At 43.1% G+C, this 27187-nt stretch overlaps 2 protein-coding genes across 2 annotated transcripts; both read right to left on the bottom strand.

Annotated features, from left to right (window-relative positions):
* Nucleotides 1-204: 204 nt before the first annotated feature.
* LOC109785810 (mediator of RNA polymerase II transcription subunit 28) lies at nucleotides 205-2712 on the bottom strand. Its single transcript, XM_020344397.4, has 3 exons — nucleotides 2421-2712; nucleotides 1875-1987; nucleotides 205-488 (listed from the first exon to the last, which is right to left on the bottom strand). The coding sequence occupies exons 1-3, from the start codon at nucleotides 2611-2613 to the stop codon at nucleotides 354-356; spliced, it is 441 nt and encodes a 146-aa protein (XP_020199986.1). The 5' UTR covers nucleotides 2614-2712; the 3' UTR covers nucleotides 205-353.
* Nucleotides 2713-2941: 229 nt separating this feature from the next.
* Nucleotides 2942-8263, bottom strand: LOC109785811 (U1 small nuclear ribonucleoprotein A). The gene is made up of 5 exons (XM_020344398.3): nucleotides 8040-8263; nucleotides 7299-7471; nucleotides 6499-6592; nucleotides 5539-5630; nucleotides 2942-3357 (listed from the first exon to the last, which is right to left on the bottom strand). The coding sequence occupies exons 1-5, from the start codon at nucleotides 8140-8142 to the stop codon at nucleotides 3070-3072; spliced, it is 750 nt and encodes a 249-aa protein (XP_020199987.1). The 5' UTR covers nucleotides 8143-8263; the 3' UTR covers nucleotides 2942-3069.
* Nucleotides 8264-27187: the final 18924 nt, after the last annotated feature.

The raw sequence follows: 27187 nt of genomic DNA, 5'->3' as shown, positions 1-27187 counted from the left end.
TGGACATGACTGGCGTTGAACCATTAGAATATGGTGGGTGTAAGTTATATGCCTCGCTGCAACGCAGACAATTAGCTAGTGTATAGATTGTTTTCAACTTTCGAGTACATGTTTTGCATGATAAATTTGCCCCAACCTCCGAATCAAGACATTTGGTAACCAAACAGATAGAAAAAATTACATGTTCCACAACGGAACAAGATATCGATGAACAATTGACTGGTTAGATCCTAAACATTAGTTATGCTGGCTTGTCTCTAGGCTGACACAATTTTTCCAGGGACAACTGTAACATTCAGCCACACAGAATTTCATGGTCATTCTGGTCGAAATAGGAAATGTACATGGCAGAATCAAACTCTTTCGAGCTCGGTGTTGTGCTTGCCCAGCTGGACCTTTAGTTCTTTCTGCCACCCTTCAATGAGACTCTTGTGCTTGGCAATGAGCTCAGACTTGGTCTTCAGTTCTTCCTCCATTGTAGTAATCTCCTGCAGCTCAAACATGAAAATACATTCAGAGCTGGCAATTTACTTATTAAGCTTCAAGGCCATACTGCATATCACTTTTCTCAACTTCCAGGTACTTAGTACAAGATAATACACAGAATAAACAAAGCCTGCCTTTTAGGGGGACAAATAAATAAGGCCTGTGAAACTTGTAATTGTACCCATGTCAACATAATTGCATATTCATGTGGGAAACCTTTTTTGTTTTATCTTCAAGCAAAAAAGATTTTTAAGAAGGCTACTGGTTTCTTAAGATTCTTCACTTCTGAATCTGTCTGACTGTGTTTCTTTTTATATCATTTAATAGTATGGAACTGAGGCTGAATAGCACAAAAGCATTGCATCAAGTCACTCAATCACAAAAATTACGCTCCCTGCGAACATACATGTGATTTTTTTTTCATAAAAACTATATACTTCTGCAGTACACAATCGAGGCTAATAGTAGCACAAAAGCGTTGCATCAAGCTCCTCAAGCATACCTATGCTTTTTCATAGAAGTGAAAGTGAGGTCAGATTACAATTAGGGCTGCTTTTACAATGGTACCCGTAGTACCAAATGTAATTTTCTTCAAACAAACATGTTACCAGAAGATAATATTAAATGCTTTTGCAGTTTCTCGGGCAACTGAGAAATAACTCAGTAAGTCGATGCTTAGAACCATCCGATCTGAACATCAGAATTCGTCCCAAGGGATGAGAAGATATTGACCGGACGGCTATCAATGTCGACTGTATAATCACTCCCCCATCAATTCGTAGCTGATAAACTCATGCAAGAAACTACTACTCTCTCTGTAACTTAATGTAAGACGTTTTTGCAGTTCAAGAGAGGTAGTACCAAATAACAAAAACTCAAAATCCCCTCTCTAAAAATTCAATTCGCCGCCTTGCTTTTAAAGCCCGCTTGCGGCGTATCTTCAGCACCTGCCATGCTGTGCTTGAGACTACTGCCTTACCCAAATAGGCCATTAATATTAGTTGATAATAGTAAAAGTTTATCGTTCAAATTAGTTATTTTTAAGGACCACCAACAATCATAAGGGTTGGATTATGGGTTGATCAACTCGTGTCAAGAACACTACCAATGAAATTATACCAAAATTGACTGGATTCCTTTTACCACCCTCTCCCTAGCCATTCCAACTCACGAGTCACCACCCCACCCATCACGCCACTATGGTGTACCAAACCTCGCCCACCCTCAGCCTAGTAGCAGCAATGCAAGAGAACGCTATAGGTTTATTCCTAGAGATCCCAGGACAACTCCAGTCACCACTGTCTCTCCCCTAACACACAGAATCATGTACATATCTACAGAAAGCAATGAAGTGATCCCAAGTGAAGAATCTAGCTGAAGAATCACACCTTACGAAGCAGTTCTTCGTCTGTTGGTTGGTCCTCGCGCTGCATGGTGATGAAGTAAGACTGAAGCTTCTTGGCGGCCTCCATGAAATCCCTCGCGTGCCTCTCCACATCAACTGTCAGACAACAAAACCAGTCATCATCTCCAATTTGGCACTAGTAAGTAACACAGCAATCGGAACGAGAGATACACAAATTGCTCAGACCCCGCTTGCTTATTGCAATTCAGAACTGAATTGATTCTATCCTTGATGTATTTGCAATTCAATCCGAATCATATATCCAAAAGTTTTTATCTCCCCCACCTCCCGTCTTACTTTTTTATAGTATTCAAAATTATACTATAACGCTTGTAGTCTAAGCACCTGATATCTAATCTACCGGGAATCAAACAGGCCAATCACAAGATAATCCCTAAAACGAACACCTGGCGTGCGCGAGGGGAGAGCGGGGCCAGTGACCAACCAAGATCACGAATCTTGGCCCGAAACATGGCCGCTCGGATCGACAAGAGGAGGAGAAGGGAGGACGGCGGGAGAGGGTTCGTACTCTGGTGGGAGGACTGGAGGGAGCGGTCGACGGCCTGCAGCTCGCGCGCGGGGAGGCACGGCAGCAGCGCTGCCTCCAGCGCAGCCACGCACGCCATCATTTCATCCCGCGCGGTTGCCGCGGGCGTCTGCTGCTGCGTGGGCGGCGGCGTCTGCGCCGGCGACTGCGACGGGGGCGGCGGCGGCTCTGCCATGGGAGAGGGGGAGATGGGTGGGGATCGCGAAATCCTTTGGAACTCCGGTTCGCTTAGGCGAAGATATCGCCCGTTCGTTGGAGGATGGACGGCTGTGACGATGAAGAAATTTTTCACATGTTCTAGAGAATCAATTGTCATCACAAACATCAACGTAATACTCGGAGCTCAAGTTTATGGTTTGTGAGGAACTTGTGGAAAAATAGCGACAAAAGTAGGAAATGGTTATTAGACGAAATTGGCAACATATGATTTGACTTAAGATTATCACAACGATGCCAAACCCAAATACATGACTGAAAATAGCTTCCAAGCATGGACGCATAAATGCAGCTGAACCATACATTAATTTACTGGATTATCCATGGTGTAGTCTACCTTACATGTGAAGAAAATCTACCAAATGGTGCAAAACCAGGGCTACAACATTAATTCAAGTCAATACAGCTCATCAAGTTACTTCTTCGCATATGTGATGCGCATTGGGTTCTCTTTGATTTTGAAACCTTGAAGAAGGTTCATGGCTGCGGTCGCCTGCCCCTCGTCTCCATACTCCACGAAAGCGATTCCGGGCTTTGCTTCGATCATCCGCACTTCCTTGAACCCAGGGTACTGGCAGAAGAACATCTGCAGCATCAAAGCCGTGGCGTCGTGTGGGAGTTCTTGGACGAAGAGAATGTTGTTTGGTACAATAATCTCTGGCATCATGACCTTTGGTCCCGCACCAAAAGGTAGCTGAGAGAGCTGCACAAGAAAAAGTTAAGCCAGTAATGATGTGAAGAAAACTAGTTGCAGAATAAACGCGAAAAGCTGCCCAGTCCTAGTACTGGGCGTATATATGATAGTAAGCGAACTTTGAACTAAGTCTGAGTCATGACTATTCCCTGCTAAATCTCAAGCTACTTCTCGAAGCAAAGTGAATCGCCTTAATATGTTGAATGGCAATTTTACTTGACCTAATCATATATACCTAAGAGATTGATCCCCACTACAGGTAATTATCTCAACAAGCAGCCTATCCAACTCAGCAACCTGCCACATCAGGAACTACATCGAACGTTTTAACGGCGTACAACACATTCGAAGCTCTATCTTCCGTTTCCCTAAAAAAAGCAATATCTTCCGTTACCAGCCCTCATCTGTTTTCAGCCGTAAATCACGGACTCCGCTACAACGAAGTGAATGCACGATGCTCTGTTATGGACCCTCACCAGTTTCCAGTAGTAAACCACGGACTTTATTTATCCCTAAAAAAACGACGATCCCTCGCTCCCTCAAACCCCAATATATTCCCCTGTCTACAGCAGCAGGGCGCCGCGCGGATGGGCGCTGATCTGTGCGTCAGGGCGCTCCTCCGGCATGATCCAGCAGGCCTCCGCGACCCTCCGGTATTCTATCGGGCTATGTTCACGTTGCTGGCATGTGCCCTGCATCATCGAGACGGCGGGCGTGGTGCCCTGGTCGTCCTCTCCATCTCTGCATCTTTCCCAGCCAAGGTAGTGGCATCACCGCTGGGGTAGTTGGTTCTATCCACCAGAACCGGACCAGTCGCTAGGGAGATTGGAGTCCGGAGCTGGCTTTATTTTCGGCCGGAAGGGCTGGGCAGGGCCTCCGTTGACAGCGACGGTTTGGAGGAGCGCTTCATCCTCCAGCGTTCAATGATGTCTCGCCTCGGCTGATTACTGCAGCAACGGTAGCCCTTTTTTTCCAAGCTCAGTTCCTTCCAGCTAGGGAGGGAAGCCGACCAGGTTACTGCTTTCTTTGGATGATGAAGTTTGCAAGTTGGGATGGTGAACTTTGGAGTACGGTGACTAAAGGATTAGTGGACTGCCTTCTCCATTCTCCAGGAAACAACGGAGGCGAGCGGCTCTTGCCATTAATCAGCAGAGGTACTCCATGTTCATTGTCTCCACTATAGCTGGTTAGCCTGCCTGTTCTTCCGATCTTAATCTCAACGCCATGGGTGAGCCATCCCTTTCGTCTTCACCACCTTCTCTGTGACACCTATCTCCAACGTGAGCTTAGTTTTTGATTTGTAAGTGCCACCATATGAAGTCAACATGCTGGCAGGTCATCCCGTCTCATAGAGCCCTCAGTGTTCGCCGGTGCTTATTTACATTCTCTCTTGTATCAGGTTAGTCCAGATTCCCCCAACTATTGTCTTGCTGCTTTACCGCCATACTATTCTGCAAATTCTGATAACATTGTGCATATATCCATAGTTCCATGTCTCAGGTTAACAAGGAATGCGGTAATCCGATGGATTGTTAACTTGATGTGCCCTGCTACGGCACCATCTGTAAGTAACCTCTATCTCTTTCGATATATTTTTGTTAAGAGATCTTGATGCATACACACAAAAAAGTGGCACTGGATTCACTGAAACCCCAAGTTAAAAAGAAGTTACTGAATTCTTGCAATGATTTGTATTTTTTTTTTGCATATGCTTCTGGTGGACAGATTATAAACATAGCATGATTATTCTTTTTTTCAAATAAGAACAATTCTATCCCTAACCTTTTCCACTAATTGTGACCTTATATGATTAGCGAATGTACATATACATACACATCTATTATTGATATTATATTTGAATTATGTTCATTAATATTCAATCCAAATTGCTCACACTATGAATGCCGCAGCAACGCGCGGGGTATGATCTAGTTATGCAAGCAGGAGTCACTGGCTTGCACAGAAATACAAACTCCATCCCCAAAATAGAATGACAAAACAGCAGGCAGGATGTCTGGCAAAGAAGTTAAAAGAAGGAAATTGTGTATGTGAACACAAAGCAAGGAAGAATGGAGCTTGAAAAACATGGTCACGATAACATATTCCACCGTCCATATGCAACAACAAAAACCTCCACGCAACAGAAAATGAATAAATAAGAACATTTCTAATCAATTCTACAGCACTTACCGGCGGAGCCCCATAAGCACCAGGATAGGCATGCATGCCCACGCCAGCCTGGTTAACATCGTGGTGCTGCTCACGCTTCTGCTTCTTTTCAGCTGCATTATCAAAGAATAAGGCAAACTAAGTTTTGCTCGTGAATTTAAAAGGATGCCAAGTTGCCATAAGCTCGTATAGAAAAACAGCAAAACAAGTACTCCCTCCGTCCGAAAATACTTGTCATCAAAATGAATAAAAGAAGATGTATCGTCTGGAAATACTTCTTTTATTCATTTTGATGACAAGTATTTTCGGACGGAGGGAGTACCTCCCGGTACAAAGCAACTCTATCAACAAAGAGTCAAAGTGTGTAAAGCTAAATACAGTGAATTGAACAGATATCTGATATTTAGACCTGGCAACGACTGCTTTATTGATCTTTTGCTTCTATTCAAATTAATACTGGTACTCTCGTAGAAGTGCAAGAACAGAGTAAAACATGATCACGCAAAGGCACATTCAGAAATTTTGCTTTTAGATAATCTGGAATTCTTTAGGCGAATGAGTGCATCTATTGAGCTTAGTTGCAAAATCTGCATATACCACCTAAGAAAAATGTTTAAATGGGGGACTGAAGACTGGAATCAAGGACCACAAAAGGTATGATTCTTGCTGTTTTAAACATTTTAGCAGTAATGTATGCCCCACTACATGTGCAGAGGAAAAGTGAAAACTATGATAATGTATTAGTAGTGACACCAATACCTCCTCAAGTCAATTTATTAACCTGTTAAACAACAATCCATGGCCACGTGCAAGAGAGTCCATCTCCAGCACATATTTCAGTTAAGTTTTACAAAATATATGCTAACAAATGACAAGCCACGTATCCAAACAAAATAAAGAAGTGCAAATCAAGATAGAGTTCCGAGGGGCCAAAGTAAAACCGCGAATGTAAAGGGGTATGCACATTAACCGGAATCTTACGTTTCTCATCATTCCTCTTCCTTTTTTCTCGAGGTACGAAGGTGCCATCAGCTTTTGCTATAACATCTGACTTGGTCTTGGCATATTGAATTTTCTGAAATCAAATAGACAAGATTTTATGAGTGACAAAAATAGTACAGCTTCAGGAGTCAAAATGCAATACAAAGGAGCAGATGAAAGAACATATGTGCATGTGTATAATAGTTAGTTAAGCAATTTGAACAACTCAAGCGTAGTTTGGTATTGACTAGACATGCCCAGTAAGAGACCTAGTATATACAACTGTATCAAAATATAAGACGTTTTTTGACAGTAAGCACAACAAGCTTGTATTTTGGTACGGAGTATCATCTAAGCACAAACAAGCTAGATATAGACCACCTAGGCAGTAATGTTGTTTAGAACAAACCTTGCTTCAATAGAAAGAATTGAATAAGCTTAAATGCTACTCCCTCCGTCTGGAAATACTTGTCATCAAAATGAATAAAAGGAGATGTATCTAGATGTATTTTAGTTTTAGATACATCATTTTTTGTCCATTTTGATGACAAGTATTTTCGGACGGAGGGAGTAGATTATATTAGAGAAACCATAATATTAGGACATAGTTGCAAGCAGTACAGATGCTCTTTTTTCTGTTGAGATGGTATTCATAAACCCAATACGCTTGGCTAACAACACTACAAACAACAGGATATAGTAACATATCTATCTAAAAAGAAAAAGGATATAGTAACAATCAGATCAGATCAATTTACGGGACAACCAAAGCTGTAACACCAATTCAGCTCTAAACTCACCATGGGTTTGTCATAGAAGGGAAAATCTTGCATCCTCTTCAAAGCCTCAGTTGCTGATGCAACATCTTCGAACACAACCCATGCCTGCCCTTTATGCTTCAAAGTCTTAAAAGCAAGCACCTCAATGATTTTCCCAAACTGGGAGAAAACGGCATTCAGGGACTTCTTAAGCGCTGTAAAGAATTGAGCAAATTATATTAGCTGGCTGCATCAGTTCCAAAAGGTAAAACTAAATAAGGCTTAACAGAAATCTGTAACGACTTCAAAATTTAGAGATGCAGTACAGGGTATGCAATTGATGTTTTTGTTCGGTAAACCAGAACGTAATCTTACTTTCATGACCCAGATTCAACTCTATTAGCTCGGTACATCAAACAAAGAGGACTATCCTCGGATTAAGCAGACCGCCAGATCTCTAACACGAGCACACGCTAAACCACTAATCCGCGAGATATCTGCGGCGCTACTCCACGAGACAACGACTACCCCCGCCAGTAACCAGCCGGGCATGACACACGGAATTTCATTAGCGGGCACCAACGTGTCTGACAAAACGGCCTATAGGTGTTTTAGGTCCTGGAGAAGCGCCGAGATTTCCACCGGGCCACCGCAGAGGAGCAACGGAGAACCAGAGGTAGCAAATACATTACACGGGAAAGAAGAAGTCAGCGAGAATCTCCCTAGGGTTTAGACAAGGGGGGCGCGGAGGAAGGCGAGAGGGCTCAAGCAGGGGAGCGATACCTTCGAGTTTGATCTTCTCGTTGAGGTTATTGATGTAGATGGTCACGTTCGGCTGGACGCCGTTCGCCTCCCCGCCGCCGCCGGCCCCCGCCTCGCCGCTCATATCCTCGTCGCGCAGCCGCCGCTCGAGAGCCTTCTTCTCTTTCTAGCCTCCGGACCCCTCCGTGTCCTCTCTCGCTCTCTTTTTTTTTCCTGAGGGACGCCTTCTCTTCTATTTTCTCGGGTTGGGCCTTCATGTCTTAATATCGCTTCAAAAGATGCTTGCCGTCTGGGCTCGTTGGTTCGGCAAACATCAGATCTGGGGGCGCGACTTCTTTTTTAGGTTATTCTTTTTTAGGTTAGAGACTTTACTAGTTACTAGTAGTATAAAAGAGTCCGTGAGTTGCAATGGAAGAAAAAAAACACCCATTTTATCCTAACAAATTAAAGTGACATTGCAATAATTTATATACTAGAAAAGGTGTAATCAAAAGAATAATTTATAAGGTAGGACATGAAATACATTTTTTGAGTCCGCTGTGTGTGCCCTAACTTGTGAGTTTGAATTCAACTCTTTCATATTGGGTGGAACTTCTTTTGTTGAGCTAAGTATAAATCTTACGCTCTACATTAAATTTTTCAACATTTTTCATGCACCCTAGCCATTTCTTTTCCATCCTTCTCTTTTTCTTCTTCTTCTTTCTAATTTCTACTAGGAAAAGTGCCCGTGCGTTGCAACGGGAGAATACAGTAATGTGTAGCGCAACGCTACGGAGAAAATGCTAGAGTCCAAGTAAAATGTATAATTATGTTCCATTTTCACTTGGTCACGTAATATCAAAAGAAAAGCCGTCCGCTTAGGAAAAAAAAATCAGAAGTGCATGCTTTTGTGGGTATGCTTGAACAAAATGTCACATTTAATTACACTAATAGAATATCTCAAGTCAATTCAGAGATGTAGTAAAAAGTATCATATTGAAACACGAAGTTTCTGAACCGACTTGCATACATACTACTGAACATTGAACAATAGTTGAACCTAAAGTTGCTGGGCAGCAATTTGTGGCTCCAATTTAACCATCCGAGCTACTATATGAGAGATCATGAGTTTGTCTAATAGAAAATATTTTCTGACGTAACATTATTCCCTGATTGCTTTGGTTGTTGGAGGTTGCCTCTACCATCAACGAATCCAAAGAGACGCGAGGCTGGATTTTTTGGCAACACAATTGGTCAAGCAACTGGGATGTAGGCGTGTAGCACCATCTCCGGTTTACAATTTCGCAAACGATAAAGATAAACTGAAAGGCAAGACTCTATCCGCGGCTTTGATGTTGGACACAAAGTTTGATGGTGCTGACTTAACATAAGTTGTCATGTTGAAGGCCTATGCTGTTGGTACAAGTTTCAAAGGTAACAGAAACATAACTACAGACCTTGATTTGTTCTATACAAAACCGCTTTGTTCGTTGTCTCATTGCTTTCAAATACTGAGCCTTTCATATGTCCTTTGCAGTCCATGCGTTGCAACAGAAGAAAAGAAAATAATATGCTTCACTGCAAAGCAAAACACCAATTATCATTAATCAAGTTGGTAGGTACAGAATAAATTTGATGATGACCAAAATTATGATTCGATTAACTACAAAAATTTTTGGGGCGCTAGTTTGAAATATGGGACATGAATCCTAGTCAGCTAACCGAGTGAAACAACTTTATCTTTAGACAACCGTACCGATAATAAAAATATCGCACAATGCTTATTTTAAGCTACCATCAGACATTAAAAATGTGGTATACTTCGTCTGGATGTAGATCAACTAAAGACTCTATTGCCATGCGTGCCACGCTAGCTACGTAACAACACGTCGACTGGCTAGAAGAATCCAGCGCGCCTCGCTGGCGCTCCTCCGTTTTCTCTACCACGAGGCTCTGCTCAGTTATCCGCATCCCCCGACTTGGGATGCGACGCCGCTGCCGTCTACGCCCACCGCCGCCGGGATCCTGCCCCATCCCATCCCCACCCCCACAATGCTCCGCCACCTGCCGGGACCCCCCTTGGCTGGTGGCGACGGCGGTTGCGGGGCCTGTGGCGGAAGGAGGCGGTCTGGTGGTGCTGCTTGCCTGCTTGTTTGCCGGTGACTCAAGGATTCTGGGGCGGCTTGGATCGTGGCCCATCATGGCTGCATGAATTTTTTTTCTGTATCTTAAGATTGGCTCCCACCGCCGGTGAGCTACCTCCTCCCTCACCCCCTTCTACCACCGGTGTACTACCTCTCCTCACCCTCTCTCTTACCTCTCGAACAGGAAGCAGCAGCTCCACCGCACAACAATGGCGCTGCGGGTGTCGCTCTCGAGTGCCAGTTCACGGTCCCCGCGCCCATCTACCTGTGCAGCGCGGCCGCTAACATGGGCAGCTCGATGAGGAACGCCGGCGGCGCCCGCATGCCCTCGTGGATGGCCAGGCTCAGCCGGCCGCGGCGGTGCCCGAAGAGCGTCACCGCCGGTTCGTGGTCCGCGAGAAGGGCCCTGCTGCTGCTGTGCTGCCCGAGCAGCAGGCCCATCTTGAGCGCCACGACGGCTCGTCCCATTCCTGGGCTCGGGCGGCGCGGACGCCCGCCACGACGCATCACCCCTTCCTTGGCTCTTGCGGCGTGGACGTCGGCGGCAAGCGGCGACGCGTGCCCGACGGTGGAGAACGCAAATGGATAAGCGGCGGTCGTTCCTGGTGGTGAATCAGTTTAATTAAATATCACGGGGTAGATTTCTAACTAATGGAGGGTTTTTTAGCAAAAACGAAGCGTTTCCTCAGGTTAAAATAGGACTGCGGGTTGATTTCTTAGAAATAGAGGGACTTTTATGCAAAATTGCTAGCAACGACGGACGACCAGAAACCCAATTTTCTTTATTATTACTAGCAAAAGAGCTCGTGCGTTGCAACGGGAGAGAAAACATAACACACGTTCTTAACTCAACAACCATCACTCAAGAGCACAATAGGTCCATCTCCTTTATTTTTGCGAGGCATCATATTTGCGTTGCCGCTTATCCTCCTTTCCACTCTCGCCGGCGATGGCCTCGATGTTCACACAAAACAACAAAAAAACGTGTATTGAATATGGTTAATCCTAAGGCGTCTCTCTCTCCCTCTCTCTCTCGCTCGCTTTCTCTCACTCTCGCGATGAGAAATCTGTTGTTTTCACCTGCGACATTTTTCAGAGGTATGCATGGGTAGTTATCGATGTTTTCTTTTCCATATATGGTTATAGTGGGGTGTTTATTTGCAATCGGGATCGCCGCCGGTATGAAAAAAAAGAATCTTGCGTTATAAATTATAAGTTTGCTTCCATAATAATATTTTAAAAATATTTAACAGGTAAAATTAACATCATATTTAGATTCCACACATTTTTCTAATAAAACTTCATATATAATATGTTAAAATCGAAGTTATGGTTTAAAAGATACATATAATTTAGAAAATCATTTGGTTTGACTCAAATATATTCCAAAATAATATTTAAATATACTTAACAGGTAAAAATAATCTCATATTCATATTCTACATATTTTTAAATCAAATTTCATATATAACATGTTCAAATCGGAGTTACGGTTTAAAAGATATGGATGATTTTAAAAAACATTTGTTTGACTTAAATATGATCCGCGGATGAATTACCTAAAACATCGGGGGGTTTCAAAAAATGTAAAATAACGGTTCGGGTGTGACTTAAATACGGACGTCGGGTTGATTTTAGGAAAAGACAAGGACTTTTATGTAAAACACGAAAATAACGATTCGTTTTAACTTAAAAAGGACTGCGGGTTGAATTATCTGAAATAGAGGGATTTTTCTGAAAAATGCCATGACGGACGAAAGAAACCCAATTTGCTTTATTATTAGATAAAGATAAAGATAAAGGAATTTAGAGAGAGAGAGAGGAGCAGCAGCAACAACAACAACAACAACAACAACAATAACAACAGTAGTGCACAGCCTATCACGCCTACCAAAGGCCCAGACGCGTCCACTCATAATCCCCTGACGTAGCCCGATCCCCTCCACTCTCTCTCTCTCAATTCCACTCCCCCTCGTCTCCTCCACCTCGCACTGCCAGGGGAGAGCCCCGCTCGATCCCCATCTCCCCCGACTCCCTCCTCCCATGGCGCCCGCATTTGCCTTCTGTCGGACCTTGCCGGTTGGAACCCCTACCTCTTCTTGCCCGCGCCTCGTGCGTCGCGATGTGAGCTACGCGTCTCATGGCCGCAACCACCATGGGCGGCCGCTGGGTAGCCCATGCGCGACCTTCTCTGTCGCGTTGACCTCCCGCGAAAACATCCTCCTCGTCGGTTGCAGCTTCGCCCGTGAGGTTCGGGGCTCCCCTTGCTCCTCCTCTGTTCCTCGCGACCGTCTCCCATGGCGCGCTGCTGCAAGCTCCGCCTCGCCTCGGCCATGCCCGCTGGCCAACCGCAGCCAGATCGGTGGCCTTTACCCACCCCCATCCTCTCGATATTCCTCGTCTCCCTCACGTCGTAGCCCCGGCAGGGAAGAGAGGAACACCGTGCCCTCCTCGCGGGCCACCCTCCCGGACCCGCTCGACCCCGCCCATCGTGGTTCCCCTTGTCCTGAGCCATCAGGGCCGAGCGGCTGGGGGCGACAGGGCTGCGGGGCGCCTGCGAAGGCCCGGCCGGGCGACCAAAACACAAGCGAATCGTTGAATTGTTTTTCTCACTTTTTTGCACTATGGGTTTATTCCGGAAAAGATGAGGTTTTTTTGCAAAAACGCCACAACGTTGGCGGGCAGAAGCAATAGCGCTTTATTATTAGGGAAAGATTAGAACTCAATGACGTTCGGAATACAAATAATGTGTAGTAAGCACCCTAGCCACATGTGGCGACCCATTGGCAAGTGAAACAACTGCCTTAACTAAATCACGAGCTTCAAATTACATTCTCTATGCTCAAATTTGAAAGTAACATCCCTGAAGTCGCTACTCTGAAACATCTGGGGGCGCGACTATGTCGCTTATAGGGAGACCGGAACTCTCGCCTGAAACGGGCGACAATGGGCCGGCCAAGCGCGCTGGAGGTACACAAGCCTTAAGTGCTGTCTTTCTTTCACATTTGTTCTTTTTTTGCTTTTCTTTTTAAATTTTATTCATGTTTCAAAATATTCTAAACATATATATTGTAAAAATGAAATTGCATTTGAATAAATGTTATGCATAAACGTGTATAGAATATACAAAAAATGTGCAATGTATATGAAAAAATAGACATCAAAAAATATATATGAAAAAAGGTAAACATGTATAAAAAAATATGTATACAAAAAATATACATGGTGTATGGAAAAAGTATACATCAAAATATATATTAAAAATGTTAATCATGTGTGAACCAACTTGTGATTTTTTTTAGGGGAACCAACTTGTGATTGGATGGTTAGGAGAACAATGTTACCCCCAACCCACCAGGGTTCAAATTCTGACTTGACGTGGGTGCTTATGTTTTTCTAAATGTATTCCAAGCCTTCTTGCGATGTGCATTCACTGGGAGAAGACATTCCCATCGCCTACGAAGGTATCTGTAACGATTTCATCAATCTCAAGAAGATATGTCAGTTCAGTCTCTCGAAGATGCTCATAGGGTAGGTGTGCATGCGTGCGTTTATAGAGATGAGCGTATGCGCGTATGAGTATCTGCGTTTGTACTGTGTTAAAAATATATTAAACATGTATTTAAAAATGTTGAACGTGTATAAAATATGTCCCTGATGTATAAGAAAAATGTACAATATGTACAAAAAATGTTGACATCAAAAAATAAATTTAAAAAACTGTAAACATGTATTCAAAAAATGTACAATCTTTATGAAAAAAAGTAGACATTAAAATATATGTCTGAAAAAATATTAATTATATACTTAAAAAATCTTAAACATGTGTAAAAAAATGTTATTTATGTATACAAAAAATGGGCAATCAATATGAAAAAAGTAGACATCAAAACATATAGCTGAAAAGAAATGATAGCAATGTATTTGAAAACATTTAACAAGTATAAAAAGTCCTTACAATATGCAAAAAATGTACAATATACATGAAAAAAGTAGACCTCAAAACATATATAAAAAATCTTATTCATGTATTTTAAAAATAATAAGGATATATAAAACATGTTCCTGTTTTATGCAAAAAAATGTACAATGTACATTAAATAAAACTAAGCTTTAATGAAATATATTTAGAAAAATATTAATTATGTATTTAAAAAATTTAAGCTTTTATATAAAAAAAATCCCGATGTATACGAAAAATGTACATTGTGTGCAAAACAAATTTTTGCCATTAAAAAAATGTTGACCTTGTGTTCAAAACATGTATTTAAGAAATAATGTACTTCGTGTATTTAGAAAATGTTTAATGTTCAACAATATGTTTCATGTGTACACTAGAAATGTACATTGTGTGCTGAAAAAAGTAAACATATATTGAACAAAAAAGAAACCTGTGAAAACCAACAAAGATACATGGAGAAACAAAAGAAAACCAATAAAACCCAAAAAACAAATAAGGAAAAAAGAAAAGAAAACCAATAAAAACAATGAAAAGCAAAAAAGAAGCAAAGAAAAATGGAGAAAACCAACAAACAAAAAAGAAACCCAATAAAAAACAAGAACGAAACAAAGGAACCAAAGAATCATAGAATAAAAATCAATGAAACCGAGATAGAAATGAAGGAAACCGAAAAAAGAGAAAGGAACAATAAGAAAGAAAAAACAAAGAAAAGCAAAGTAAAACCGCCGCAAAACAAAAGAAATAGTGAAAATCAAAGAAAACCAAATCAAAATAGTGGAAACAATGAAAGCCAGAGAAAATTGAAGAAATCCAAAAAAATAAACCATTCCAAAAGAATGGCGAATACAATGCTAGAATAACGAGCCGACCCAGTACTGTAGCGAGAGGAGAAACGCTTCACGTGAGGGGAGCATACATCTCGCTATAAGCAATACCTTCTAGTTTGATCTTCTCGTTGAGGTTATTGATCTAGATGCTCACGTTCGGCTGGGCGTTGTTCGCCTCCCCGTCGTCGCCTCCTCACTCATATCCTCGTTGCGCAGCCGCTGCTTGAGAGCCTTCTTCTTTCTCTAGCCTCTGGGTTTCTTCGTGTCCTCTCTTGTTCTTGTCTTTCTTCTAAGGGACGTCTTCTCTGCTATTTCTTCACATTGGGCCTTAATGTCTTAATCTCGCTTCAAAAGAGGCTTGTTGTTTGGACTTGTTGGTTTGGCCACCATTGCCTCATTTGCGACAAACACTAGATTTGATGACAACCCATAAGAAACAAGATTTGATGACACTTCACTAGATTCTCAAAAGGAAATAGTGACAGTCCACTATGATCTCAAAAAACATCGTAACACCCTCAAAAACAAAATTTGACTGTTCACTAATAAATAAACCCATATCAACATGATGAAACCATGTGATCATCAGAGTGAAAAAAATAAGAACAACACTGCCTTATTAATGTTTTCCATGCACACATCCATAATAACGTAGTGTTGAAGATGAAGTGTCACTCTATTTTTACACTTTTTGATTTCTGCGTTTAAGAATCATGTGAATCAAGAAGATCTTAGGATTCAAATCCTCTAATATCTCTACTATTAAAAGGGATTTTGTACGTTCGCAAAAAAAGGATTTTGTACATCATTTCGTCTCTCCACCTATCGTACAATCTCCCTCACCCCCATTGATTTTTTTCTAAATCGATACCCCACATGCCCCTCAATCCCGTACGCACCATGCAGGAGACCCGTGGGGTGAAAAATAAGGAAAAATCAATGGTTGTTTACCCACATCTCCCCTCGTGAGATCCCCAATAGTCGGCGCTAGACCAAAACCTAGCCCCATCTCTCTCATCGGTTTGCTTGCAGCTTACAACAGAAAGAGACCATCAAAATATAACATTATAGCCGCAGAAAAGAGACCTTCAAAATATCACATTATAATAAAAGAAAACACACTCCATGAGCTCCCCACAAACCAAACCAATTCTTTTATGAAATCCGCGAAGCGCGTCCGATCCTTCTAGTGCTAATTTAGTATACTAAGCTGGAACCCTAGAAGAAGGTTTGGTCTTAATTCGTAAGTTTGGGAGGCAACCAATTAATTGTGCAAGCCGTTAAACACTTGAATCGTATTATTGGACAGAGAATGAGATAATTGACATGGGTAGAGAAAAGAAAGAAAGGTAGACAAATAATAAACTACTTAACCGAGAGAATATGATGCGGATTTAGAGAGATAATAGACAAAGATTGATAACATATATGTACGTAGGCGCACATAAAAAGAAAAATGGAAACAAGTTACCACTTCATGTAACTAATTTAGCACTCCCTTTACAGAGGGTCACTTATAAAACAGACATGGACATGATACATAAACTAGCACCACCAAAGCACTAGAACGAATCTCTATGATAAAGCTTCATACCAAAATACATAAAGAACTGCATTGATAAAACTATCAAGACCCTGCCAGTTGTTTGTTGCACAGAACAGAGCATCAAGAAAGCATGACAGAAAAATAAAAGTACATTAATAGATCAGCCATATAAAGCTTAACACAACACAGGGATGCCGAATCAATTGTTCAATCGTCGCCATCAGAATATGCTTCATAGGCCTCAAGAAGGTCACCAAACAATATTTGGCCAGTATGGAGCCTCTCAAGAACTATCTTGATACTTTAACACCTGTGATGCTTGACCAGATTGCCAGTTGAAAGTGTAGAGGGAGAGAAGCTGAATGGTGGTGCAGGGATGTTCAGTCATAGGATGACACAAAAAGGTGGGCATGTTTAGGTTCACTGAAGGACCGGCTCCACCGGCAGCGCTCATGACGTTCTTAACTTGTTCTCCGTCCTTGAGGTGGTATATGTCCGTCGATGGTGAACTTAGACACTCCGTGAAGTAGATGCAATTGGCTTCGATGGACGGGAACTTATCGGCGTCGAGGGAGAGGCACCTTTGAGAGCGACCGATGAATATGGAACGACTGCCGATGTTCTTCACGCGCACCAGCATGTTTCCACCCATGCCATCCATCTTGAAGACCTCCACATGATTCCCAAGCTTGAAGATGACCAGAATTTCTCCAGCAGATTCCACGAGGAAACAACTTTTCTGAGAATCCAACTGATCGTCAGCGGGAAACCCGACGATGAGTGGAGTCATTAGATCGGCGATCTTGGCGACAACCATCGCAGGAAGTGGTGGCATCAGTCCTTGGTGGCCGTCGACGGCGACACAACCTTGGACAACCTTCCTGACGAAAGGGCAAGCATAATTAGTTATGTACCTGATGAAGCTCACACTGTTAGGGCCGCCCATGTATAGCTTCCTAGTGTCGTGGCAGTAGAGGACAAGGCGGGGTGGGGATGAGTCGGAGACAGCTGCCGCGAGCACGTTGGGGCGCATGCGCGCCACAAAGTGGACCATGTGACCCGTGAACGGGTTGAGGACACACACGGCGTGGGGTGGGATCTTGGCCATCAGTACCAGGAGCCCGTCGATGGTGATGGAGATGATGTAGTACTTGCAGAGTAGTGGCATATCCCTGCCATGGTACCGGCCAGAGACGGTGTTCACTAGAAGGCGGATGTGCTCACCGTGGGATGAATAGTCGAGCATAACCCAATGGTGTGGGCGGAAGCGGGTGTGTAGAGTATTCTTGGGGTCGGCGGTGGCACCGCGCCAGTTGTGGCAGACGGCGCGGAGGGCCATGTAACAATCAAGGTCAGCGGTGTCCAGTAGGCAGCCGCCGATGCGGTCGATGAGTTCGGGCATGAGCGAGGACCAACACCGGGTTCCCATGGTGGTGAAAATGTTGGAGGCTCGCAATCTTAGATCTAGAAGTTGGGAGGAGTCTTCCTTTTGTCACAGGATGACTACTGTGGGCCTGCGCCAATTAATTTCCCTTCCTTCCTTATATGCTTTCAAAAACTATGCCTATATCCTTGTTTTCTCATTTTTAATGTAAGAGGGGCCCCGAAGGACCAAGAAAAGCACCTATTTAGACATCTACAAGGATTCAAAAGATAACATAAGTTACATAACAACTCTTCTTTTTGCAAATAGGACCCTAGCTAACAATATTAGATTGCTTGTAGCACTCTACCAAGATAGACACATGGTAGACAGATGGACATGTCGCTACCCACGCGTCGTAGAGTTGAGCTGGCATTGGTATGGGGTCGGATATGAAGATTGGGATACACTAAAAGACATAAAAGCATGTAGCTAATGGACAATAAACTTTTAGAAGGACTCAAAGAAAAAGGAAATAACTCTGAGGGTCACCCTTCATCCAGAAGATTCAATGTAGAGTAGACCGCCTTTCGACTTTAAAGGTCAAATTCACTACAAAGGTGGACGACGAAAGGAGGGGATTTAGCTTCTCTCCAAGCTCTGCTAAGGATGAGGTCGCCATGTTGCCTCAAATCCATATATTGAGACCTCATCAGAGATTTTATTCCTAGGAAGAAAGAAGGGGATGGGGAAGGGAGCAAAGTCGGGGCCACCTTGGCCACCGGCGAGTGCCAGTGGTAGGGAGAGTGACCGAAGAAAAGCTTGAAAGCACAAGTGCTCCCTGGGTGATTTTGGTAATTAGTGTCAACATATCTCTTGTTGGACTAATAGTTTCATCTAGTATATTTCAGATGAGTTCAACAGTGGAGTGGCATGGACAAGAGGATGTGGAACCCCTTCAAGATACCAAGGACAGAAGATTGGCAAAAGCTCAAAAGCTCAAGATTCTACATTTTCATTTTAGTGATCCAAGATCACATTGAGTCCATAGAAAAAGCCAATACTATTAAAAGGGGATGAGGTGTTGCTTAATGGCTTGCTTGCTCAAAGTGCTTAGTGATATGCTCCAGCCCTCAACCACTTTCTCATTTCCACATATGTCCCAAACCTATAGTCAAACTCTTCCCCACCGATTTCATCTATCCGGTGCCACCGAGTTCACTTGACATAGCCACTGCCAGAAACCCTAATCAATTTGGTCTCACCGATGTCGGGGATATACCCCGCGGTGTAACCCTCCGGATGTATGACCCGGCAGGAGCTAGTGACTCACTGGTAACCCGGCGGGCGAGTCAGACGGACGACAAGGCCCAAGGCCTAGAAGGTCGGCTCGTGTTATGGTGGGACGGCTTAAGAGGAAAGGCATGAGGAATATTTCCCTTACAAGGAAACAAGACCCGGACTTGTATCCGGTTTGTATTAAGAGATAGACTAGTCCTAATCCTATTGGGACTCCACATGTAACTCGCCCCTCCAACTTATATAAAGGAGGGGCAGGGCACCCCGAGGAGGGGCGAAATAATCTTGAAGGCTAGACACAACTAGAGGAGAGCCGGTTTATGCGGCGACTCCCTCATGAGCATAATGAGACCTAACCACAAACAGCATGTAGGGTTATTACCGGATGATGTTTCCCGGGACCCGAAGCTGTCTAAACCCTTGTCTTGTGTGTTAATCCGCCTCGCGTCTTTCACCCCGATCAACCCCTCTCAAGCTACCGCATAGTTGCGATGGCTCCACGACTAAGTCCTTCTGCTAGGACATCTGCCGTGACAATTCCACGACAGTTGGTGCCCACCGTGGGACCTGCACACGGTGGTGTTGTTCTTGGAGGGAGCTCTTCATGGATCGAGAAGCTCGCGATTGTTCAGATGAAGAAAAGATGGTTTGGCGATCAGAATCATGATTAGCTTTGGAGTTTACAGCACAAGGTTTGAAATCAAGAGGTTAGGGTTCCGTCGTGAGCCAATGCACTACAAAAAAAGGCACTTCCGTGATGATACGTGTTTGTCACAGTAGGTCACATTTTCTGTCATGCATGTACATCCATGACAATTTTATGACAGAATCAAGATAGTCATACCTGTGCTGTCATATAAGTGTTCCATGACATTACCAAAATTATCATCATGGAAGTGTCCACTTCCATGACGATAAATCGCGCGTCATAGAAGTGCTTTCGTCAAGGGTGACCAACACGTGGCATCGACCGTAACGGGTCGTCGTTAAGTTATCGGGTCCGGTTTTGGATCCGATAACCCGTTAACAACCCGGACCAATGGGGATTTTCCACGTGTAAAATTCTCATTGGCCGGAGGAAACACGTGTTGGCTCAACGTTCGGATAGATGTCATCCACTCATTGGACAGGAGGCGCCTATGATACGTCGACACGTGACACGGCCCAAGAGAGGCCCATTTCGGTGAAAAGGCCAGCCCAGCTAAAGGCCCACCATGTTTTTTTAGACACTAGTGGGTGAAGGAAATATGCCCTAGAGGCAATAATAAAGTTATTATTTATTTCCTTATATCATGATAAATGTTTATTATTCATGCTAGAATTGTATTAACCGGAAACATAATACATGTGTGAATACATAGACAAACAGAGTGTCACTAGTATGCCTCTACTTGACTAGCTCGTTAATTAAAGATGGTTATGTTTCCTAACCATAGACATGAGCTGTCATTTGATTATCGGGATCACATCATTAGGAGAATGATGTGATTGACTTGACCCATTCCGTTAGCTTAGCACTTGATCGTTTAGTATGTTGCTATTGCTTTCTTCATGACTTATACATGTTCCTATGACTATGAGATTATGCAACTCCCGTTTACCGGAGGAACACTTTGTGTGCTACCAAACGTCACAACGTAACTGGGTGATTATAAAGGTGCTCTACAGGTATCTCCGAAGGTACTTGTTGGGTTGGCGTATTTCGAGATTAGGATTTGTCACTCCGATTATCGGAGAGGTATCTCTGGGCCCTCTCAGTAATGCACATCACTTAAGCCTTGCAAGCATTGCAACTAACGAGTTAGTTGTGGGATGATGTATTACGGAACGAGTAAAGAGAATTGCCGGTAACGAGATTGAACTAGGTATTGAGATACCGACGATCGAATCTCGGGCAAGTAACATACCGATGACAAAGGGAACAACGTATGTTCTTATGCGGTCTGACCGATAAAGATCTTCGTAGAATATGTGGGAGCCAATATGAGCATCCAGGTTCCGCTATTGGTTATTGACCGGAGACGTGTCTCGGTCATGTCTACATAGTTCACGAACCCATAGGGTCGGCACGCTTAATGTTTCGATGACAGTTATATTATGAGTTTATATGTTTTGATGTACCGAAGGTTGTTCGGAGTCCCGGATGTGATCACGGACATGACGAGGAGTCTCGAAATGGTCGAGACATGAAGATTGATATATTGGATGACTATATTCGAACACCGGAATGGTTCCGGGGGTTATCGGATATATACCGGAGTACCGGGGGGTTACCAGAACCCCCCGGAGGCTATTGGGCCTCATGGGCCCAATTGGTGGAAGAGGAGAGGAGGTCAAGGGGCAGCCGCGCGCCCCTCCCCCCAAGTCCGAATTGGACAAGGAGGGGGGGGCGCCCCCCTTCCTTTCCCCCTCTCTCCTTCCCTCTCCTCTCCTAGTCCAATAAGGAAGGGAGGGAGTCCTACTCCCGGTGGGAGTAGGACTCCTCCTGGCGCGCCTCCTCCTGGCCGGCCGCACCTCCCCCCTTGCTCCTTTATATACGGGGGCAGGGGGGCACCCTAGAGACACAACAATTGATCGTTTGATCTTTTAGCTGTGTGCGGTGCCCCCTCCACCATAGTCCACCTCGATAATACTGTAGCGGTGCTTAGGCGAAGCCCTGCGTCGGTAGAACATCATCATCGTCACCACGCCGTCGTGCTGACGAAACTCTCCCTCAACACTCGGCTGGATCGGAGTTCGAGGGACGTCATCGGGCTGAACGTGTGCTGAACTCGGAGGTGCCGTGCGTTCGGTACTTGATCGGTCGGATCGTGAAGACGTACGACTACATCAACCACGTTGTGCTAACGCTTCCGCTTTCGGTCTACGAGGGTACGTGGACACACTCTCCCCTCTCGTTGCTATGCATCACCATGATCTTGCGTGTGCGTAGGAATTTTTTTGAAATTACTACGTTCCCCAACAGTGGCATCCGAGCCTGGTTTTATGCGTTGATGTTATATGCACGAGTAGAACACAAGTGAGTTGTGGGCGATATAAGTCATACTGCTTACCAACATGTCATACTTTGGTTCGGCGGTATTGTTGGATGAAGCGGCCTGGACCGACATTACGTGTACGCTTACGCGAGACTGGTTCTACCGACGTGCTTTGCACACAGGTGGCTGGCGGGTGTCAGTTTCTCCAACTTTAGTTGAACCGAGTGTGGCTACGCCCGGTCCTTGCGAAGGTTAAAACAACACCAACTTGACAAACTATCGTTGTGGTTTTGATGCGTAGGTAAGAACGGTTCTTGCTAAGCCCGTAGCAGCCACGTAAAATTTGCAACAACAAAGTAGAGGGCGTCTAACTTGTTTTTGCAGGGCATGTTGTGATGTGATATGGTCAAGACATGATGCTAAATTTTATTGTATGAGATGATCATGTTCTGTAACCGAGTTATCGGCAACTGGTAGGAGCCATATGGTTGTCACTTTATTGTATGTAATGCAATCGCCCTGTAATGTTTTACTTTATCACTAAGCGGTAGCGATAGTCATAGAAGCATAAGATTGGCGAGACGACAACGATGCTACGATGAAGATCAAGGTGTCGCGCCGGTGACGATGGTGATCATGACGGTGCTTCGGAGATGGAGATCACAAGCACAAGATGATGATGCCATATCATATTACTTATATTGATTGCATGTGATGTTTATCTTTTATGCATCTTATCTTGCTTTGATTGACGGTAGCATTATAAGATGATCCCTCACTAAATTATCAAAGTATAAGTGTTCTCCCTGAGTATGCACCGTTGCGAAAGTTCTTCGTGCTGAGACACCACGTGATGATCGGGTGTGATAGGCTCTACGTTCAAATACAACGGGTGCAAAACAGTTGCACACGCGGAATACTCAGGTTAAGCTTGACGAGCCTAGCATATAACAGATATGGCCTCGGAACACGGAGACCGAAAGGTCGAGCGTGAATCATATAGTAGATATGATCAACATAGTGATGTTCACCATTGAAACTACTCCATCTCACGTGATGATCGGACATGGTTTAGTTGATATGGATCACGTGATCACTTAGAAGATTAGAGGGATGTCTATCTAAGTGGGAGTTCTTAAGTAATATGATTAATTGAACTTCAATTTATCATGAACTTAGTCCTGATAGTATTTTGCAAATTATGTTTTAGATCAATAGCTCGCGTTGTTGCTTCCCTATGTTTATTTTGATATGTTCCTAGAGGAAAAATTATGTTGAAATATGTTAGTAGCAATGATGCGGATTGGATCCGTGATCTGAGGATTATCCTCATTGTTGCACAGAAGAATTATGTCCTTGATGCACCGCTAGGTGACGAACCTATTGCAGGAGCAGATGCAGACGTTATGAACATTTGGCTAGCTCAATATGATGACTACTTGATAGTTTAGTGCACCATGCTTAACGGCTTAGAATTGGGACTTCAAAGACGTTTTGAACGTCATGGACCATATGAGATGTTCCAGGAGTTGAAGTTAATATTTCAAGCAAATACCCGAGTTGAGAGATATGAAGTCTCCAACAAGTTCTATAGCTAAAAGATGGAGGAGAATAGCTCAAGCAGTGAGCATGTGCTCAGATTGTCTGGGTACTACAATCGCTTGAATCAAGTGGGAGTTAATCTTCCAGATAAAATAGTGATTGACAGAATTCTCTAGTCACCATCACCAAGTTAGTAGAACTTCGTGATGAAATATAGTATGCAAGGGATGACGAAAGTAATTCCCGAGCTCTTCGCGATGCTGAAATTGACGAAGGTAGAAATAAAGAAAGAGCATCAAATGTTGATGGTTAACAAGACCACTAGTTTCAAGAAAAGGGCAAAGGGATAGAAGGGGAACTTCAAGAAGAACGGCAAGCAAGTTGCTGCTCAAGTGAAGTAGCCCAAGTCTGGACCTAAGCCTGAGACTAAGTGCTTCTACTGCAAAGGGACTGGTCACTGGAAGCGGAACTGCCCCAAGTATTTGGTGGATAAGAAGGATGGCAAAGTGAACAAAGGTATATTTGATATACAGATTATTGATGTGTATTTTACTAGTGTTCGTAGCAACCCCTCGGTATTTGATACTGGTTCAGTTGCTAAAGAGTAGTAACTCGAAACGGGAGTTGCATAATGAACAGAAACTAGTTAAGGATGAAGTGACGATGTGTATTGGAAGTGGTTCCAAGATTGATATGATCATCATCGCACACTCCCTATACTTTCGGGATTAGTGTTGAACCTAAATAAGTGTTATTTGGTGTTTGCGTTGAGCATGAATATGATTTGATCATGTTTATTGCAATATGGTTATTCATTTAAGTTAGAGAATAATTGTTGTTCTGTTTACATGAATAAAACCTTATATGGTTACACACCCAATGAAAATGGTTCGTTGGATCTCGATCGTAGTGATACACATATTCATAATATTGAAGCCAAAAGATGCAAAGTTAATAATGATAGTGCAACTTATTTGTGGCACTGCCGTTTAGGTCATATTGGTGTAAAGCGCATGAAGAAACTCCATGCCCATGGGCTTTTGGAATCACTTGATTATGAACCACTTGATGCTTGCGAACCATGCCTTATGGGCAAGATGACTAAGACTCCGTTCTCCGAAACAATTGAGCGATCAACTGACTTATTGGAAATAATACATACTGATGTATGCGATCCAATGAGTGTTGAGGCTCGCGGCGGGTATCGTTATTTTCTGACCTTCACAGATGATTTGAGCAGATATGGGTATATCTACTTGATGAAACATAAGTCTAAAACATTTGAAAAGTTCAAAGAATTTTAGAGTGAAGTGGAAAATCATCGTGACAAGAAAATAAGGTTTCTACGATCTGATCGCGGAGACAAATATTTGAGTTACGTGTTTGGTCTTCAATTAAAACAATGTGGAATAGTTTCACAAATTCGTGCCACATGGAACAGCACAGCTTAATGGTGTGTCCGAACATCATAACCGTACTTTATTGGATATAGTGCAATCTATGATGTTTCTTACCGATTTACCACTATAGTTTTGGGGTTATGCATTAGAGACAGCTGCATTCACGTAAAAAAAGGGCACCATCTAAATCCGTTTGAGACGACACCGTATGAACTGTGGTTTGGCAAGGAACCAAAGTTGTCATTTGTTAAAATTTGGGGTTGCGATGCTTATAAGAAAAAGTTTCATCCTGATAAGCACAAACCCAAATCGGAGAAATGTGTCTTCATAGGATACCCAAAGGAGACAATTGGGTACACCTTCTATCACAGATCCGAAGGCAAGATATTCATTGCTAAGAATGGATCCTTTCTAGAGAAGGAGTTTCTCTTGAAAGAAGTGAGTGGGAGGAAAGTAGAACTTGATCAGGTAACTGTACCTGCTCCTTTATTGGAAAGTAGTTCATCACAGAAATTTGTTCCTGTGACTCCTACACCAATTAGTGAGGAAGCTAATGATGATGATCATGTAACTTCAGATCAAGTTACTACCGAACCTCGTAGGTAAACCAGAGTGAGATCCACACCAAAGTGGTACAGTAATCCTGTTCTGGAGGTCATGTTACTTGACCATGACGAACCTACGAACTATGAGGAAGCGATGATGAGCCCAGATTTCGCGAAATGGCTTGAGGCCATGAAATCTGAGATGAGATCCATGTATGAGAACAAAGTATGGACTTTGATTGACTTGCCCAATGATCGGCGAGCCATTGAGATTAAATGGATCTTCAAGAGGAAGACGGATGCTGATAGTAGTGTTACTATCTACAAAGCTAGAATTGTCGCAAAAAGGTTTTCGACAAGTTCAAGGTGTTGACTACGATGAGAGTTTCTCACTCATATCTATGCTTAAGTCTGTCCGAATCATGTTAGCAATTGCCGCATTTTATGAAATCTGGCAAATGGATAAACAAAACTGCATTCCTTAATGGATTTATTAAAGAAGAGTTGTATATGATGCAACCAGAAGGTTTTGTCAATCCTAAAGGTGCTAACAAAATATGCAAGCTCCAGCGATCCATCTATGGACTGGTGCAAGCATCTCGGAGTTGGAATATACACTTTGATAAGTTGATCAAAGGACATAGTTTTATACAGACTTGCGGTGAAGCCTGTATTTACAAGAAAGTGAGTGGGAGCACTACATCATTTCTGATAAGTACATGTGAATGCATATTGTTGATCGGAAATAATGTAGAATTATTCTGCAAAGCATAAAGGAGTGTTTGAAAGGAGTTTTTCAAAGAAAGACCTCGGTGAAGCTCCTTACATATTGAGCATCAAGATCTATAGAGATAGATCAAGACACTTGATAAGTTTTTTCAATGAGTACATACCTTGACAAGATTTTGAAGTAGTTCAAAATGGAACAGTCAAAGAAAGAGTTCTTGCCTGTGTTACAAGGTGTGAAATTGAGTAAGACTCAAAGCCCGACCACGACAGAAGATAGAAAGAGAATGAAAGTCATTCCCTATGCCTTGGCCATAGGTTCTATAAAGTATGCCATGCTGTGTACCAGATCTATTGTATACCCTACACTGATTTTGGCAAGGGAGTACAATAGTGATCTAGGAGTAGATCACTGGAAAGCGGTCAAAGTTATCCTTAGTGGAATAAGGATATGTTTCTCGATTATGGAGGTGACAAAAAGGTTCGTCGTAAAGGGTTACGTCGATGCAAATTTTGACACTGATCCAGATGACTCTAAGTTTCAATCTGGATACATATTGAAAGTGGGAGCAATTAGCTAGAGTAGCTCCGTGCAGAGCATTGTTGACATAGAAATTTGCAAAATACATACGGATCTGAATGTGGCAGACCCGTTGACTAAACATCTCTCACAAGCAAATCATGATCACACCTTAGTACTCTTTGGGTGTTAATCACATAGCGATGTGAACTAGATTATTGACTCTAGTAAACCCTTTGGGTGTTGGTCACACGACGATGTGAACTATGGGTGTTAATCACATGGTGATGTGAACTATTGGTATTAAATCACATGGTGATGTGAACTAGATTATTGACT

This window comes from Aegilops tauschii, chromosome 1 (genome assembly GCF_002575655.3).
Source record: "Aegilops tauschii subsp. strangulata cultivar AL8/78 chromosome 1, Aet v6.0, whole genome shotgun sequence".
NCBI lineage: Eukaryota > Viridiplantae > Streptophyta > Magnoliopsida > Poales > Poaceae > Aegilops > Aegilops tauschii.
This window is presented reverse-complemented; position numbering and strand designations above follow the sequence as displayed.

Excerpts from the sequence above, each read along its gene's own strand:
- LOC109785811 (XM_020344398.3), bottom strand. The coding sequence starts at position 8,142 with ATGAGCGGCGAGGCGGGGGCCGGCGGCGGCGGGGAGGCGAACGGCGTC. Across the intron at positions 6,593-7,298 it reads CCTTCTATGACAAACCCATG|AAAATTCAATATGCCAAGAC; the intron begins GTGAGTTTAGAG and ends ATTTGATTTCAG. Across the intron at positions 5,631-6,498 it reads GAAGAGGAATGATGAGAAAC|CTGAAAAGAAGCAGAAGCGT; the intron begins GTAAGATTCCGG and ends TTGATAATGCAG.
- LOC109785810 (XM_020344397.4), bottom strand. The coding sequence starts at position 2,613 with ATGGCAGAGCCGCCGCCGCCCCCGTCGCAGTCGCCGGCGCAGACGCCG. Across the intron at positions 1,988-2,420 it reads CCTCCAGTCCTCCCACCAGA|TTGATGTGGAGAGGCACGCG; the intron begins GTACGAACCCTC and ends GTTGTCTGACAG. Across the intron at positions 489-1,874 it reads ACGAAGAACTGCTTCGTAAG|GAGATTACTACAATGGAGGA; the intron begins GTGTGATTCTTC and ends TTTGAGCTGCAG.